This window comes from Euprymna scolopes, chromosome 26 (genome assembly GCF_053919585.1).
Source record: "Euprymna scolopes isolate OS-2025 chromosome 26, ASM5391958v1, whole genome shotgun sequence".
Lineage (NCBI taxonomy): Eukaryota > Metazoa > Mollusca > Cephalopoda > Sepiida > Sepiolidae > Euprymna > Euprymna scolopes.
In genome coordinates, this window is record NC_136507.1 from 57,566,009 (window position 1) to 57,584,021 (window position 18,013).

General features: G+C 35.3%; 1 protein-coding gene across 1 annotated transcript in view; it reads left to right on the plus strand.

Annotated features, from left to right (window-relative positions):
• Positions 1 to 233: 233 nt before the first annotated feature.
• LOC145248083 (angio-associated migratory cell protein-like) overlaps positions 234 to 18,013 on the plus strand; it is a 54,342-nt gene continuing 36,562 nt past the window's right edge. The window contains exons 1-5 of the mRNA XM_080109861.1: positions 234 to 1,069; positions 7,746 to 7,847; positions 11,118 to 11,237; positions 14,006 to 14,145; positions 17,335 to 17,479. Coding sequence (XP_079965987.1) covers positions 910 to 1,069; positions 7,746 to 7,847; positions 11,118 to 11,237; positions 14,006 to 14,145; positions 17,335 to 17,479 — 667 coding nt within the window. The 5' untranslated portion in view covers positions 234 to 909. The remainder of the gene's footprint in view (positions 1,070 to 7,745; positions 7,848 to 11,117; positions 11,238 to 14,005; positions 14,146 to 17,334; positions 17,480 to 18,013) is intronic.

An 18,013-nucleotide genomic window follows, 5' to 3' on the forward strand; every position in this document is an offset into this window, starting at 1 on the left:
AACAGAAAAAAATGGCATTTCCTTTTCCTAGACTAGTTGCCCAACCAACAACATGAGACCAGCCTTATATTGTTCATCTCGGCATTGTTTCCGGTCGTCTTGTGGACATAGAACTCAAACCGGTTTAGAAGGTGCGGTTTGTGACTGCGCAACCACAGCTTCACTATAGACTCCTTGCACAGGCACCCTTACAAGAGAATTCATTGTCTCTCGAGTCTGAAATGTGGCAAAAGGGGTTTGTATTACTGTACACATAGATTCAAAAAAGTTGTCAAAAAACAAATATATCACAAATAAATGTTATCAAAGGCAAGATAAGTTACTTTTCTACCTAACTGGATATATTTTTCGTGTTTTTATTCAATGTAACATGTTTATTCAGCTCGAAAAACATACAGTGTTTACCGATGTATTGGAAAATTCAAGATGGCGCCTCACTTCCTCTTTAACACGGTAAGTTTGGGAAAAGGTGTTATAAATAAAAAAAACTAGACAAAATACTATTAAAAACCCGCCGAATATATGTCAACCTATGTCACGGTAACATATATTGAGCGAGTTTTTAACAGTATTTTATCCAGTTTTTTATTTATAAGATCTTTTCCCAAACTTACCGTGTTAAAGAGAGAGTCAGACGCCATCTTGAATTTTCAAATACATCGGTAAACACTGTATGTTTTTCGAGCTGAATAAACATGTTACATTGAATAAAAACACGAAAAATATATCCAGTTAGGTAGAAAAGTAACTTATCTTGCCTTTGATAACATTTATTTGTTATATATTTGTTTTTTTTTGACAACTTTTTCGAATCTATGTGTACAGTAATACAAAACCGGCAAAAGTTTCAAACACCACCGCATATACTGGCACAAAAGTTCACGAGGACAGTTTTCTTTATGTTCACCGATGACAAACCGGTGTTTTGGGAAGATAGTTCCTCGTGACACTCTAATGTCTAGTGTAAACACGATGGAAAACGACCAATTGGAATCTGAAGATTCTGTGGAAATTAAAGATGATGAAATCGATCGGGTGATCGATATCAATGAAAATGATGCCCCAGAAGGTATGAGTTACGCGTGTTTATTTATTGTAATTAAAATGTTTTATTTTTACACGATTTTTAATTCTATTTCTTTTTCAAAATCACCACGTGCACGTGTCATCATACAGGCGTTTAGCTTTTGACTGTCTTCTTAAACTTTATTTTATTTTGTAATTCCACAGAACAGGACCCATATAGACACGAATGTTTCCGATTTACGGAGAATTCAATAATTGCCGATGAAAAGAATAAGTAAATAAACGAACAAAAAAACTTTTTTTTTTTCTTACTTTGGTCAGAGTCAGTTACACCTCACCCTCCTCACCCCTTCGTGTTACGAATGAGTTTAAGTTTTCCTGACATCAGTAATCGGCGATACTTTGCAGGAATAAGTATCCACAAAAAAAAAAAACCAAAAAAAAAAAAACTCTTCTATTTACATCATCGGTTCCGTGAAAAAGTATAAAAAAAGGTACTTGTACAGTTTAATCAAGACATTAAGAAATGAAAATATCGAAAAAAAAAAAAAGTTTAAATTGTACGTATCTGTTATGGAATGAAGTTTTTGAAGTTCTCCGAAAAAAAAAAGAAAATTCACTTAATTTCATCAAGTAGTTTTTGTTTTACAGCGAAAAAAATTTATGATACCGAGCAAAAGGTTCGATTTTTATGAAGAAAAGCTAGTTATTAAACATGGGGAGGGAGTGTCGGCTCGTTACATGGAGTTATCTCCCCGTGGCGTTTATAAACTGCAAACAAAAATTTAAAAAAAAAAAACACAAGATGTCTGCTGTAAAAAAACCTACTCAATCAAATAAAGTGAAATTTTTTCTGAGATCTTCAGTTCAAAACGTATCGTACAATATAACCTTTTTTCGATATTTTTTTATTTTTTAATGTCTTGATTAAACTGTACAAGTACCCCCCCCCGAAAAAAAATTCCACTATTTACATCATCAATTCCGTGAAAAAGTAAAAAAAAAAAATTCCAAACGAAAAGTTGCAAAAATAATATAGTTATCCAAAAAGTAAAGGTCAAAAACCAACATGGCCAACAGTGAAAACAAAAATTAGTACATTGGATAATAAAAGTATTAATATCATGGAAACTACTTGTCGCCGTCCAAAACAGACCCTGGCCTAACAGTGAAGAAGACTCTCCCCAAATCAAGATACTAGTGCACGTAGTGATCCGCACTATTTTTTAAATAAAATTTTCAAGTTTAATCAAAGTTTTATGATATCTGTTTTTATTAAATTGTAAGGTTAAAATACACAATAGGTACAAAACACTCTCCCCTTCCCATATTAAGAATGGCTTTCTAAGTAATAACGTTATTATTTCAGCATGGATCAATAAGTGCACTAGTACCAAAATCAATTTTTAAAAGTAAGTCTTTTTATTGGTCCTCTAGCGCACTTTGACTCAATTTATTTTGGTTAAACCTACTCATTTCTGACGTATTTGTATTAATAATAATAATAATAAGTTAATAGAAAATATAAGCCGGTAAAGTAACCGTAAATATTGGTTGTGACTAAAGTGGTCAGCAATATTAGTTTGATTATTAAGGTATAACAACTTGACTAGCCACATTGTGTGTTTTTTTTAATTTGATGCTGAAAAGTTAGTAAAAAAATTTTTTTTAAAAGTCATAATTATTTATACCGCTACTACTAACCCCAGCTGTGCTAACTTCACCCCCAAAAGGAAAAAATAAACTTCTACAGGGTGCCCCCCCCCAAAAAAAAAACTAAATGGAGGCCATCTCGAATGTAGAACGGAGAAACAAAAGGTCAAAGACCCTCGTGTTTTGATGTGATGTTTTGAATATAATAAACTAGTTATGACCAAAGTTTCATTTCATTCAAAGAAAACACTAAGAAACGGGGCCTAATTAGAGTTGGGGCCCTTTTTTTTTGGGGGGGGTCACCCTGTATTACCTTATCACTAACCTTATGACACTTCAACATTAATTATCTCAACTACTAACTCTAGATGCAAGTAGCAAGTTTCTATAAAAAACCTTGTTGCGGGACTACGGGTGTCGATGTCAGTCCCACGAACTCCAAAAAATAATGATAAATGAAAAAAAAATGTAAAATGGGGTTGAACAATCAAACAAAGATGACTGAGGCGGATGAATAAATTTAATACAAAATTTATTTTCTCAAAAGCAATATTAGGTGAAAAGAGAAGACAAGAAAGTTTTTTTCTTAATTGAGTCTCTTCCTGCGACTGAGGTAATAAAATGAAATGAAGTAGAAAAGTAAAAGTTCTCGGTTATTTCTAACCATTCCGTTTTTTTAGGAATAATTAACCAACATAAAAATCCATCGCAGAGAGATAGAAAAGGGTAAAAAATCCATTTCCGTGGAAAAATTAATTATCGGTTGCACGCGCGTTTAAAGTCCCATGAACAGCTTCGATGATGATGTCTACAGTATGATGGTTGGAGGTCGACTGATTGGTTTTGGTGCAAAGAGCCATATTTATAGATTTCAAGGCAGCTCCACAAACATTGCTGGAAAAAAAATTTTTTAAATTTGTTTTCTTCGTAATCCGATTGGATGAAAAAAAACATCTTTGTAACATAAGACACTTTCAAAGACGTCTGCATGAAAAGACAGAGTTTAGTTTATATGCTCACAGAATTTAATTTGCGTGGGTGTTAGAAAGACGATGTGCGCTCAGTTGAAATGAACTTTGAACAGCTGCGTACAACTGGGTTTTACAGTTGGGGCTGCGTGCCATTATTCTATTTGAGTAGATCTCGCTGTGGCTACAGCAAGGCTATGACAACTTTAACTCTACTACCATTAGCAAACAGGGTGGATAAAAATGGTTAACTGCCCCAAAATGTTCAAATAGCCCAGAAACGGAGGATACTTTTGTGTTAAATTTATCTCGCTCAAAGTTCTAAATTGTTTTTTTTTCTTTTTGTTCTGACTAGCCTGGGTGTTTGGAGGTGTTTTGAGCAAAAAACAAAGTGGTAGTAGGCAGGCAGGCTTGAACCCGTACCACAAAGGAGGAAAAGAACGTGAAAAAAAAGTGACATCTTTGCTGTTGCACCCATCACCAAACTGGAAGTGACGAATTAAGGCTAGTCAATTGAAAAGAGGGGATGACTTTTGAAAATATCAGCAAAAAAAGCGACCCCTCTCTGTAGAAAAGTGGCCAGTGGAGGGTGAAGGAATTAATATTTTTAACCAATTTTTCAATATTTGTCATCCAAGGGTCGAGCTTACAAAATGATACCAATCTCGTGAAAATTCGTCACCTCTGCCGAAAGTTTTTGCAAGACATACATGCATGCAAACATGCATACACATATATGTAGATACATACACATATACGTAGATACATACACACATTTAAATAAACAGGTGAGATTTATATTAGAGATAAATATTTCAGGATGATAACATGTAATCGCTTTTGAAGTGCAACTTTAGAAAAAAAAAATTATGCTAGGATAAAAATTGAGACTGTCTGACTTGACCAAAGAAAATGAATATTTTCCAAAATGATCCAAAATCCATTTAACATTTTTATATTTTTTAATTTATGTGATGATATGGAGCAACTAAGCGGACATGATTAGCATGCGCCTGCTGCAAAATCACTAAATTAAAGGAGGCAGATATTTTGTTTAAGAGTCAATTTTGTTTTAGATGCATCGTTGTTTGCATGCATTTTTAATCGGTCTTGTTTATCATGTTTTTGGTGAAGAGGTGAAACAAGGATCACTGCCACTAAAGAACGACCATCTTATGTTGTTGGTGAAGAGATGAAACAAGAACTACTACTATTACTGTTAATATGATGAGTGAATGTCATCACTGTTGGTAAGACGAATTAATCAACAAAGCACATCTAAAAAGTTCCAGGTTCAATCCCAAGTTTTCGGCGTCATAATCGAATACATCTTTCAGTGTGGATTCTACTTTATTTCTTTATTAGTTGTTCAGCCCGGCTTTGTTCGGGCTCTATGTACTGTTAATAACTTTATGTGCATATGAATATATATATAGAAGTTTGGCTCATGTTCAGGTAACCTACATCTAAAATTTCAAGTGTTTAGACACAAAATTGGCAGAGGAGTTTGGTAGAGTCTGCAAAGATCAATGCTTTCAACTTTGACCACTTGCCAGCCAAATTTTTGCCCCAAAACTGATTAAAAAGCTTGCTGCATGTCTGAATACCCTTTATGTAAAATATCAAATGTTTAGATCCAAAATTGACTGAATAGTTTGCTAGAGACTGCAAAGGTCAAATCTTTTGAACTTTGACCCCTTGGCAGCCAAATTTTCGGCCAAAAACTGATTAAAACGCTTGCCCTATGTCTGAATACACTTTATATAAAATTTCAAATGTTTAGACCAAAAATTGGCTGAGTAATTTGGTAGAGACCGCAGAGTTCAAATATTTTAAAACTTTGACTCAAATTTTGAGCCCTTAACATTTACTGTTTTGGGCTCAAATCAAATTAAAAAGTTTGATCCATGTCCAACTAATATACATCTAAAATTTCAAGTATTTAGACCTAAAATTGGCAGAGAAGTTTGGTAGAGTTTTCAAGGATCAAATCGTTAAACTTTTACTCCTTGACAGCCAAATTTCTGGCCGAAAATCGATCAAAAAGATTTCCTCAAATCTCAATACCACTTATGTCAAATCTTGAGTCTGTAGATTGAAAATCGACAGAGTAGTTTGGTAGGGAAATGTACACACACAGACACACAATTTCACTTTTATAGGTATATAGATCACATTGAGTAAGTTCAAATTCTTTTGAATATGTCATCTGAAAACTTCCAATGCAGTTCATGAATGGTCTACAAATTTTACTGTATCACAACATACTGCTTGATCTGCCTTTGTGCACGACGGTCCTCATGGAATTGTTGAGTGATCTCAGTATCAACCAAGGGCCTTCCCTCCCAATTTATCATTTGGTCAGTCTTCGTTTATGGCTGCGAGACATGACTGATAAAGGTGGTTAATCAGTAGAAATTGTAAGTCTTTCACTGCTACATCTTATGTTGTCGACAGGCTAACCGTGTCATTACTGCTGTTCTCTATTAGTGCCTCAACCCGAAGTTTCTACAATCGGTGTTGTTGCAGCCAAGTCTACACGAAGGAGAGAGAGTGCCAAAAAAAAATTATATATATATATATATATATATATATATATATATATGCATAAATATATATTTGTTTTCACAAGTGACAGCACAGTCCTTAACAAATTCGTCCACGCAATTTCGAACACCACCGCCAAATCAACATGCCATGCCATGAACAAATACCGTTGAATTGACACACACGTTCCGAAGTAGGACCGAACAATCTCGCTGAATCGACATGCCACAATACGAAAATATAACGCAGAAGTGTATTCCAAAACCCGCAAATCACTTATTGGCTCGTTCTTTTCATAGCCGTTGGGCGAAACTAAATCATCACTTTTGGGTAAGATGGGTGTAGTTCATTAGTGGACTTGATTTGTAATCGAAAGATCCTAGGTTTGCTTTTCCCCACAGGTAGGTCCGACTCCTACGCTTGTGTGCTTTCGCGCATGCTCGGCACAGGTTCAAGCATGCAAATTGTGACTGAAGAGAGAGAATTAATTCACAATGTCTCTGCCTGTTTCGCACAAGCATATCAGTGAGTAGCTAAAGATGTGGATTACAATCATCAAGGAGTTCAAGAAGGACTAGACTGAGCTCTGAAGCTACAAGTGGTTGGTCTTCAATATAACCTGATGTTTTTTCTAAAATTATGTATAACCAGAAAGATATCAGGGAAATGTATGCCAACAAAAATCATTTGATTCATACGAAATAAATGAATGATGTTCAACATTAACAACATATCCACTTGAAGTTTGGTTTTAATTTTTATTTATTTCTTTAGCCCCCCCCCTACACACACACAAAGGGAGGGTGGACTTGTAAATTCACCCTTGTCCGTTCGTCCGGTTGCACTTTTCTCAATAACTACACCTTGGAATTTAAAAAATTTTTGAACAAACATTAAACATGATATGAGTAAAAAAGTAACAGAACGAATTTTCCGGGAAATCTCTGGTTGCTCCCCAGGGGTGCCTTTCAGGTTAAAATGGCTAAAATTGACACTTTTGTGCTTATTAAAAAAATTAATGACTTGGATATTTTATAAAAGTTTCTGAAAAGTTGTAACTAACTGATTTCTTTATAATTTTGTTTGTCTATACTTTGCAATAACTTTTGGGTGTGCTCCGGGGGCTCTTTTAAGGCTAATAAAACACTCCATTTTTGGGGCTATTTTATCATATTTGTCCAAATTTTTCTGTGTATGTCTATTTAGCAGTTTTGCATGGTGCTGAACTCAAATTTATATATATTAAGCCCTTGAGGACTTTTGGGGTTAAATGGGGTGGGGGCAAATTATGGACTTAGTCATTTCTTTTTTTGCATGGTGCAGAACTCAAATTTACATATGTTAAGGCCTAAAACTGCACCGTTTGTTCATTTTCACCATGATTTGGTGTCCCCTGGGGACTTTTGGGGCTAAATAGGGAGGGGGGGGGCAAATGCTGAATTTCTTTTTTTATGCCTCGTTCACTGTGCACTCACGGGGGACCATGCATGCTTCACTTATTTTTTTTTATAAATTCAATATTAATTTTGTTGTGGTTTTATTTCCTTTTAGATTGTGTGGCAGATGAAATGGTCGATGAAGATGAAACAGATGACGTTGAAATGTTTGAACCCGTGGTTGATTCATCAAAATTGACATTCGACAAACATGAAGGTATGTTACCCTCCTCTTATTATTCATGTGATTCACTGTTTTTAACGAGCACTACTTCGGTTCATTCAAATTCAAATTTTTCATGGAGGTAAGGAAGTGTACAACTTGTTTAAGAAGTATCTACACAGCTGTAGATCTGAAATTGATTGAGTCACAAAAAACAAGTCAGATTAACATAGATGAAATGCAAATATCACTGATGTTAGATGTTATATGCATGCTGAGACAAATCCTACGATAAAAAGAACCTGCATTTTGCTTTAGTGGATCTGAAGAAAGCTTTTGACCGAGCGTGAAGACGCGTTATTTGATAGGCTTTGTATAACCTAGAGACAAATTAGTGGTTGGTGAAGACTGCATATTCAATCGATAGAAATGCTAAGAATCACGTTTGAATTAACAGCACATTTAGTGAGGTTGTTAATGTTGAAGTGCAGGGTGGAACGCTAAAAGTGTTACCTAAAGAAAACAATATTACGGCTTTATTTAAAAACTTTTATTGAAAAAAAAAATCAATTCAGGTAATTTAATTATGTAGTAGAGCTGACATCTATTCAATGTAGCCGCATTCAGCCTCAATCACCGCCTTGATATGGGTCCAGAACTGGGAGCATGCCTTTTCCACAAGCGCCGGCGGGAGCTCGGCGAATACTTGGTGGATGGTGGTAATCAGGCTGTCTTTTGTGGTGTGGGAGGTCATGTTGGTGATGTTCTTAATGTATGACCGATTGAAATAGTCCAGCAGGTTCAGGTCAGAGAAGGAGGGGAGGGCATTGAGAGTAAGGTATAAAGTCGTAGCACTCCTTCAGAAGCCAAGCCTGGGTCTCTTTGGACTTGTAGGCTGGCGCCAAGTCCTGCTACCACACCTAGGCCTGCCAATGGCCACCTGATTACACCAGGGGATCCTTACACTCTTCAGCACATCCAGGTACACTTTGGTGTTGACTTTCAAGCCGACTTCGAAGATGTTAGGTAGCATACTATGGCATGTTTTTTTTTCACTTGAAACCAAAGACTATAACTTTGTTTTTATCACCCTGGTCACATCCCTGTTATTTATGGAAATCCAGCGATGCATTTTGAGGGTGCTGGCAATGGTCCTGTTGTCATAACTTGGATCAGTAGAGAGCACGAGTTGTACAGCGGCGCATCTCCGATCTTGCTTGTTGAACATTGTGTCACTTTCAGACATGATAGGCGGCTCCTATCGCTCTTGGGATTTGTATACAACTGATCAACTAGTGGAGGGTCTGCAACAATAAAAAGAAAACCGGTTTTCATCAAATGGAAATGGAATCATGTCGTCTTTTCTAGGGCGACACTTTTATTGTTCCACCCATTTAACAAGTAGATCTTCCATTAATTCACAGTAAATACTAAATCATGAGTCTACACCATCTGTTCTGGACAGCCTATATAAAACTCCTTGTAAAAACTTGGAGGATTGCTATGAAAAGTAAAGGTTTGAGAGTAAATGTTACCAAAATCAAAGTGATGATCAGTGTTTGTAGTGTTAGAAAACCTCCAGAAAGAGGCAAGTTCCCCTGCTCGGTTTCAATTTTTTGTGATACTTGTAGGCATTGGTCACACAAGAAATTGAAATTTGAAAGAAGATAACCAGTTTGTGTGCAAGAAAAAAACACTTGTCTAGCCAAAACTGCCATCAATAATTCCCCCCAACTCTTTATCTGTGCCTAAATCTAAATGTGAATTCCATGAAAAAAGCTTCTTTCCTAGAACTGCCCACCTGTGGAACTCTGTTCCGCTGGTCTGCTTTCCAGCAGACTACAATATTGTTGTCTTCAAGTCCAACGTAAACAAGTTCTTATTGCACTGCCCTCATAAATAATCTAATTATACCAAATTCCCCCTACTAACGATTACTACGCTATTGTCCCAATGACTAATGTACACACATTATCCTCAAGTGTCCTCTGTGCCTTGATATGCAAAAAAAAAAGAAGGAAATGTAAGTCAATGGAAATGGATGAGTACTCACATGTGTAGAAAGAATATCTGGATGGAGCACAGGGTGGAGTAGATGCTAATGTGATTCCAAGAGTTGAGAGTGTATGGATTAAGTTCAGTGAACTTTTAGAATTGCTAACCAGCAGTGTTACCACTGTCAACCAAAAGAAGAATCTATCAGGCATGTATGTGTATGCAGTGTGATGATGTATATAAATGAAACCTAGCTAGTAGGGGTTGAGGGCATGCATTGCATGCAGAGAAATGATATGAGTAATAAAATAGGGTAATGTAAGTGTTAAAGACAGGTTTAAACATGGTGGATTTAGAGGAAGATTGAATCTGGGTAGTATATGGAGATGTGTGCAAAGCAGGAGACTTTGATGGTATGGCCACATTGAAAAAAATGGACGAGAGTCTCTGGGTTAGTACATATAGAACTGTTCAGATTGCATGTTTGGTTCACAAGGGAAGTCCAATTGAGAAAAAGAAGGATAAATAAAGACTTGGCCAGAAATAGGTTAATTTTGAAGTTAATTTCTAAAAGCTGTCGAACACATGCCAGCATATAAAATGGATGTTAAACTGTGAGTGGTTATTGTGATAGGATAAAAGTTTTTTAAATTTATTTTGTTTTTGAGAAGGTAACGACTCGCCTGCAGAAGAAGGGCAAGGAAAACATGGAAGGACGTTATAAGGATGCACTTGAGAGAAAGAATAAAGACCTGGCTAGAAATAAATTAATTTGGAAATCAATTTCTAAAAACCATTCAATGCATGCCAGGATGTTTTTTTTTGTTTTTTTTTAAATTTAATTTTCATCCCAAACAAGACACTGTGCCACTTTGAAATAGGGTTACTATCGGGGACATAAGTTGCAGGGATATTATGAAGGGAGATGAGTAGCAAGGTCTGTTCACATTAAACTTGAACTTCTGCATGTCAGTACAGTTGGGAAAGCAGAATCCCAGAAGAGAGTTCCAAAGTCTAGCAGTTCTGGGAGAGAAACTACTGAAGTAGAAGGCTTTCTTACACCTAGGGATCTCTACCGTGTAGGGGTGGGATTTAGCTGCTTGTCAAGGGTATTTATGTTGAGGGGGTACAAGTGCTTGTAGTTCATCAGCGCATTCACCATTAAAGTACTTGTAGAACAAGCAGAAGGATGCAACATTTTGTCAACCAATGATGATGATGTCACGCTGATATTCTACATAGCATCTTCATTGTTAAATGTAGATGCATCTTAAGAACATTCCTCCTTGTTTTTTAATATTTTATTTTGTGCATTTTCACTTCTTTCAGATGTGGTCTATTGCATTGACCTTGACCCGACCTCAGCAAAGCTTGCCGTCACAGGTGGCAAAGACGATCGGGCTTTTCTGTGGGACACACAAACTGGAAATGTTTTACTTGAATGTAAAGGTTAGTTTTTCATTTTCCTTCTTTTTTTTTTTCTGAGTGTCAAAGATTGTTTAGAATACAATAGAACCCTGGGATATAAGGTGGCCCAAGGATATGGTTTTCTCAGGTCACGATGTGGAATACAATGTTTTTCCAGCCCCTGGTTATGGTATTTGTCCTGCCTTACGGTGTTATTTATAATGTTATTTGATTATATACATGTGTATTATATACTGAACTGTATTTTGTTACTAATTTTTAATGCTATATCCCGGGGTTCTACTGTAATTGTTTTGTTTGGCGACAAAATTAAAAAACTGAAAGATAAATTACACTAATTCATTTCAAGTTTTTAAAGGAATCAATTTATTTTTCTTTTTTTAAAATTCATATTTATTTTAAAAAAAAGGTAAAAGCAAAAACCAATGCAGTTTTTAGATCATGTAAGATATTCTTTCTTTCTTCACTTGAAAAAGGAAATATGTGGAGAGATCTGTTGTTATTTGATTTAAATATACATATAGAAATGTGCATGAGGTTTTCTATGTCATTTAAGACAAATTCATGAAAAAAATCGAAAAGGTGTTGGGAATAAAATAATAATGATTATTTCATGTCTTCTAACATAAATAACTCGAGTAATGAAAATGAACAAAGAACACATCAAGCAGGGACACAAGACTAGCTTAACAAAATTATGCGACTTGCTAATTTCATATTTAAGTTTGTTTTTTAGATTAAAATTATAGGGTCTGTACTTGTGCCTCACAACTCTTGACTTGTGACAACATTCATCCAGAATGAGTTGAGCCAGCTCTTCCCATAGAACACACAATGTCTAGGACAAATGTAGACTATGCACAACAGGCCGTAGTGGCCAAGACGTTGGCTTTGATAGTGTGTAACCACATCTTCAGCTGGACTCTCGGGCATTTTCGTCAATCTTAGAGTGATTTTGGAGTTCATGGATGAACTCTTCTGGATTGCAGCACATGACGTGACCAAACTAAGGAAGTCTCCTCTTTAAAAGAGCATAGTTAAGAGGGATGATCTTGCATCGTGTCCCAATTTGTGTATGGGGAGACAAAATGGCACCAGTGAACCTGTAGAATTTGGTGGAGGCAGTATAGGTCAAACACTACCAGCTTTTTGAGATCTGCAACTCTCATCGGCCAAGACTTGCAGTCATAAAAAAAGGATTTTCTGAACAAATACTTGATAAATATAGACTGTCATACTTATTTCACAACTGTAAAGAGTAAATAATTCAAGGTCATGACCAAGAGTTTCTTGAGTAATCTACTTTCCTGGGCAATGTCAGGATATGAGTTTGCTAGTGTATTCTCAAAAAAAAAAAAAAAATAGCTAGTTGTAGATTTTGTCTCTTTCTCTGCCTGAATAATGTATCTCGGATAATAAAGAAAGAACTATACTTTTGTGTATAAACGTTTTTTGTGCTAATTATTGGGAATTGAAAACAATCTGGCTACAGACAGAAATATCTCTCCACGAAGAATCACTCATCAGAGATGTGTTCTGTTGAACAAAACCCACAATTTTTTTTAAGTAAATCTTCATTTTTTTTCAAGAAGTAAAAATTATCATTATCATAATCTTCTCCTGCTGACAAACCTAGACAGTATGCAACATAAACACACATGTCATTTAAATAGTAACTGGATGTGTTTTGCTGCACAACATCTTGAGTGTAGAGTCATTTTTGTGATAGAAAAATCTAATTATTCCAAGCAAAAAAATACCGGCATAAAGCCAGTCAGAAAAGCTTTTTAGGTAAAAAATTTAATCCAGTCAGGATCAGCAGATCGTAATGGTCTTCTTATGTCAAGACGAAAAATTATGAATGAAGAATTCAAAGAGATTCAGTATATTTTATAAAATGATTCTGACATCTGATTGGTTCATTCTTGTTGCCCATGTTTTTAAATATAATCGCCCAAAATCTTTGTAGTCATACCCTCACATTATGCCAAAAATATTGCAACAGTTTCTTAGATGCACTGTGAGTCAACACCACGGGGATTGGTAACAATAGTTGAATAGCAGAAGAATTTATCATTTAAAAGGACAGTTCAACAAGAATTTATTAGCATTAGACTTGAAAACGACCATGGGAACAGCCTTGTGATATTCTGTTCCACAGATAAGTAGCTGATCATCATACTAGGTTCAATGCCTGTTTTACATGCTGGCATGTGTAGGATGGCTTTAAGAATCAGGAGTGTTGCACTTTTACAGCATACTCAGGAGTTGACTCCTTTTTTGTGCGTATCCAGTTTTGTCTAAATACCAAAAATTATAATTGCACAAAAACATTTTCATGTGAGTATGTGTTTAGCCAAAAAATGTCTGTACACTCAAATTTCTGAAAAATCATCAAGCACTTTGGTTTTTATAAAATCAAATCAAATTTGATCAGTAAACGATTTTTAGCTGGTATTATTATAATGACTTGAATTATGTCCCTTTGCCTTTGACCTTAAGCAGAAAATATTGGACAAGACCTTTCACTGTTAAAATGTGTTCTTGTTTAAAAAAACACGATGAATTTGCATGGTTTTTGTTGTACTGTTTTTCTTAAACCTAGCATGTAAGTACACAACAATTTTTTTTTGTACTATTTCATTTTCTTTTTATCAGTTTTTAATATTGGGGTGAAACTGGATAAGCACTTTTTTTTTTAGCCAACTTTTGACCTGTGTTTAAAATAAATGTTTCTTAAAAAAGACTTCATAGAACGAACTCTATTAATTCGTCTTTGCTATTTTTAGGACATAAAGATTCTGTGACCAACGTTGGCTTCAGTCATGACGGCATGTATATAGCCACAGCTGATCTTGGTGGCGGCATCAAAGTTTGGAAAGTGTCGACTCTTCAGGAAGTTTGGTCATTTGACTCTGATGACATTGAGGTGAGGAAGAAAAAAAAGAACTGTTTTATTTTTATTTTGTTAGTTTTTTTTTCAGTTTTATCGATTCTTAAATATATTTTTTTTAAATTTCTAAACGGCGTCAAACATTTAAGCAGAAATCTGCTGAAATTCTTTAAAAAAATACAGACATGCACACATGTATTTGCATGTATGCACATACACACATTTAAATATGTATGCACTTTTTGAAAAATGTTCTTATTTTGTTCTAGCTGTGGCTGAGGCATCCCACTGGATGCCGGACATTCACCTGCTATCTCATACATTCCAATTGAGAAATCTTTTTAAGAATCTAACCGTCTCTTCAAGCGCAGTTGCTTGTATCACTTGTGTATTTGGTTCAATGCGTATATTTGCCAGGTAGTTTTTGAAATTATTTATCATGAGTCCAGTTCTTCCTATAATAACTGTAACATTCATGTACACACACACACACACAGCAGTGCATAAAGCCTTATGGATATGCATGCGTACATTTAAACACATGTATGTATTAATACGTGCATGCAAATAAATGAACACACATATAAACTCAAGCATATATATATATATATATATATATATATATATATATATATATATATATATATAATGTTTATATATATATACTAGCCTGGATGCCCGGCATTGCCCGGGTGTTTGGAGGGATGTGTTGAGCCAAAAAAAAGAAAGTGGTAGTAAGCAGGCAGGCTGGAACCTGTACTGCGAAGGAGGAAAAGAACATGAAAAAAGCGTGACGTCTTTGCTGTTGCATCCATTGCCAAACCGGAAGAGGCGAAGGTTTAAATTTAGGCTAGCCAATCGAAAAGAGGGGATGACTATTGAAAATATTGGTGAAAAAAAGCGACACCCCCCCTGTAGAAAAGTGTCCAGTTGAGGGTGAAGGAATTAATGTTTTTAGCCAATTTTTCGATATTTGTCGTCCGAAGAGTCGAGCTTCAAAATGATACCAATCTTGTGAAAATTCGTCACCTCTGTCAAAAGTTTTAGGCAGACATACAAATATACATACATTTAAATAGACATGATGACCCTCCTCTCCATATACATATATGTATCCACATACACACATGCATATACATGGTAACTCCTCCTCCTCATATACATGATCCTTCCCCTTAAAAACATGTACAAATGTAATGTAGTCATTCATCTTCTTCAAAGGTCTCGTTATACTTTAACACTCGGACCCAACACATTGTATCTGAGACAGTCACAAGAAAACAAACAAAAAGGAGAGAAATTCGACTTTTTTTTTTTAGTTTTAACAGAAGGCATTTATTACCATTACTTTTCAAACAACGCATCTTGTTTTTTACAGTTCCTCTCACATGAAAATGTGCTTAACCAAACTCTGCCATGTTGAACATGTGCTTTAAAAAGTCTCTTATGTCACCACCGGCGCACTTTGTTGGTCCTCCACCACTCTTGTGTGTCGTCACTTGCTGTCTATGTGTGTGCTTTTTTTTCTGCTTTTCTTTTTCTTCTCTTCTTCCACTGTGACATCACCTTGTGCACTGGCTTGGTCATTTGCATATATGTAAGATGCTGCCGCTGTTATATTATGTGTCAAAGGTTTCGTTACGCAAATATTCATCAATTTATTTGGTGCTACCAGATCAGGCTGTCGGAAGATATTAGCTTCCTGAGACGAAATGCACTTAACATTGTGATGCTTTTTGTTTTTCTACTTTTTGCAAAACTTAATTATGTTCTGCAAAATCAAAAATCAAAACAACAACCCAACATTTTTCCCCCTTGTCCTCCTTCTATTTCCCCTTTCTCTTTCTATCTTCCCCATTTCCTGACTGGTTTCCTAACTTAAAATGTACCAATCATTAATACTGTAAGCCTTTTCCCTCTCCCAATTGCAAAACTCATTCATGTTCTGCAGGGCAGGTAACAAAAACAATAAAATCCACTATAAAACAACCAAACCAAACACTACAAACTAGCAATTGGAGAGCTTGAAGACTAAAAACCTACAAAATAACTGGATGCAACATGAATACTATTTCCAAAATAAGTTGATTCGGCATTAAATAACTCAAAAAGGGTTGATATGCCATAAAATAAAACAACCAAACCAAACCAAACTCATCAATTTACAATTTGAAAGATTATATCTTGAAATTTTTCTAAAGTTTTTATTTTTTTATTTTACTACAATTAAATTCCTTAGTTCATAAAAATTTTCATGTAAAAAATAAATTTAGGAAAAAAAAAAATAACAAGGCAGAAATTTTTTTCTATGCATTCCAAAAATATTTAATTATAAAAGAACGTTTTCTACCTTGGGTTTTTCTCTCACGACCAAAGCCACCAGAGTTTAGGCTGTTGTTGAGATCCGTGTTGACTGTGATATATTGCCGGTGCTGTGCCATTCTAGGATATCCACCCTCCCAAGTTTTGCCTTCTCTCTTTGGAAATTGTCTGAGGCATCATTGCCAGAAAATGCCAATCTAGCCAATTTTGCAAGCCAGAGTGTTTTTCCTCGAGAATGCTGGTTTTTCAAATCCCACTTTCCCAACCTTGTGTTGAATCTTTCCGTCATGGGAGAGAGATAAACATATACTACTTGGCCTTTGGGTGATAAGCAAAGTGTAATATCTGTTCTGATCCTACACATCATCTTTTCTGTTCTTGGTCAATGAAAGACAACTCCTTTTAGACTGAGGCAATTTAATTTTTTGTCCCAATTCAAAGAGCTTTTGTTTTGGGGGAGCTGGATTTCTCCAATATTAAAAACTGATCTTGTGTCTAACTCTGCCTTCGTGGGGAGGCAAATAGTAGGCATCATAACCTTTTAATAAGGAATTGAATAAAAATTGGTCTGTTCGTAGCTGTGTTGAAATATTTGACTTTAATCTGTTGTTTCGTGTCAGTTTTCGACATGTGGAATTACACCCTTAGATATTTGATTTCAGATTTATGACTTAAATTTTTTGTCAGCTTTTGGGATTTGGAACTTGTGCTTTATCGGGTTATGACCTGTGTTCCATTTATTGTTGTTTTTGATTATTTACTTTTCATTTCAATTTCCATAAAACAAAAGTTTAACTTTAAAGACGTTTTTAAGATTTTGCTAATATTGTGTGATTATAATGCTGGCATCAATTATCTTTCCACCATAATAATGAGCCTGTATTTCTTTTTCTTCATCCAAAGTGGATCAAGTGGCATCGTCAAGCTCACGTGTTGTTTGCTGGTACAGTGACCGGTCAAATGTGGATGTGGAAAATACCGAGTGGTGAATGCAAAACGTACGTTGGCCCCAACTGCGCGTCAACCTGTGCGTGTCTGGCGCCTGATGGTAAGTTTTGTTTGTTAAAAACCCTTTCAATTGAGGCACAGCTTTTGTCTAACTCTCATGGTTATGTTCTAATAACAACAACAACAACTCTTGAACTTTATGGACAACTAAATGTATAATTTTATATTTAGCAAACCGCGAATATAAATTTTTGATAAATATTAACATTCAGAATCCGGATTGCGATTTAACTCCCTTATTTCATTCCTGATGTTTTCCTTCAATTCTTGCAGAGTTTGGGGTTTGTTAACATAGACTCTTTCTTTAAGATATTTCCACACAAGAAAAAGTTGGGCTAGTCAAGTCTGTTTTGGGAAGAGAAACAAATATGCAAAGCTGAAAATGGGCAACATCTAAAAGACATTATTTTTCATAAATAAAGATTGTTTGAATTTTGCATTTTTAAAAAATTTCCCAATGTCTTAGATTGTATTAAAATTACAGAAAGATATTGTAAAAAATAAAGAATCTATTTAAGTTCAAAACCCTCCAGTGACTTTTTGGATACCTGATATATATATATATATATATATA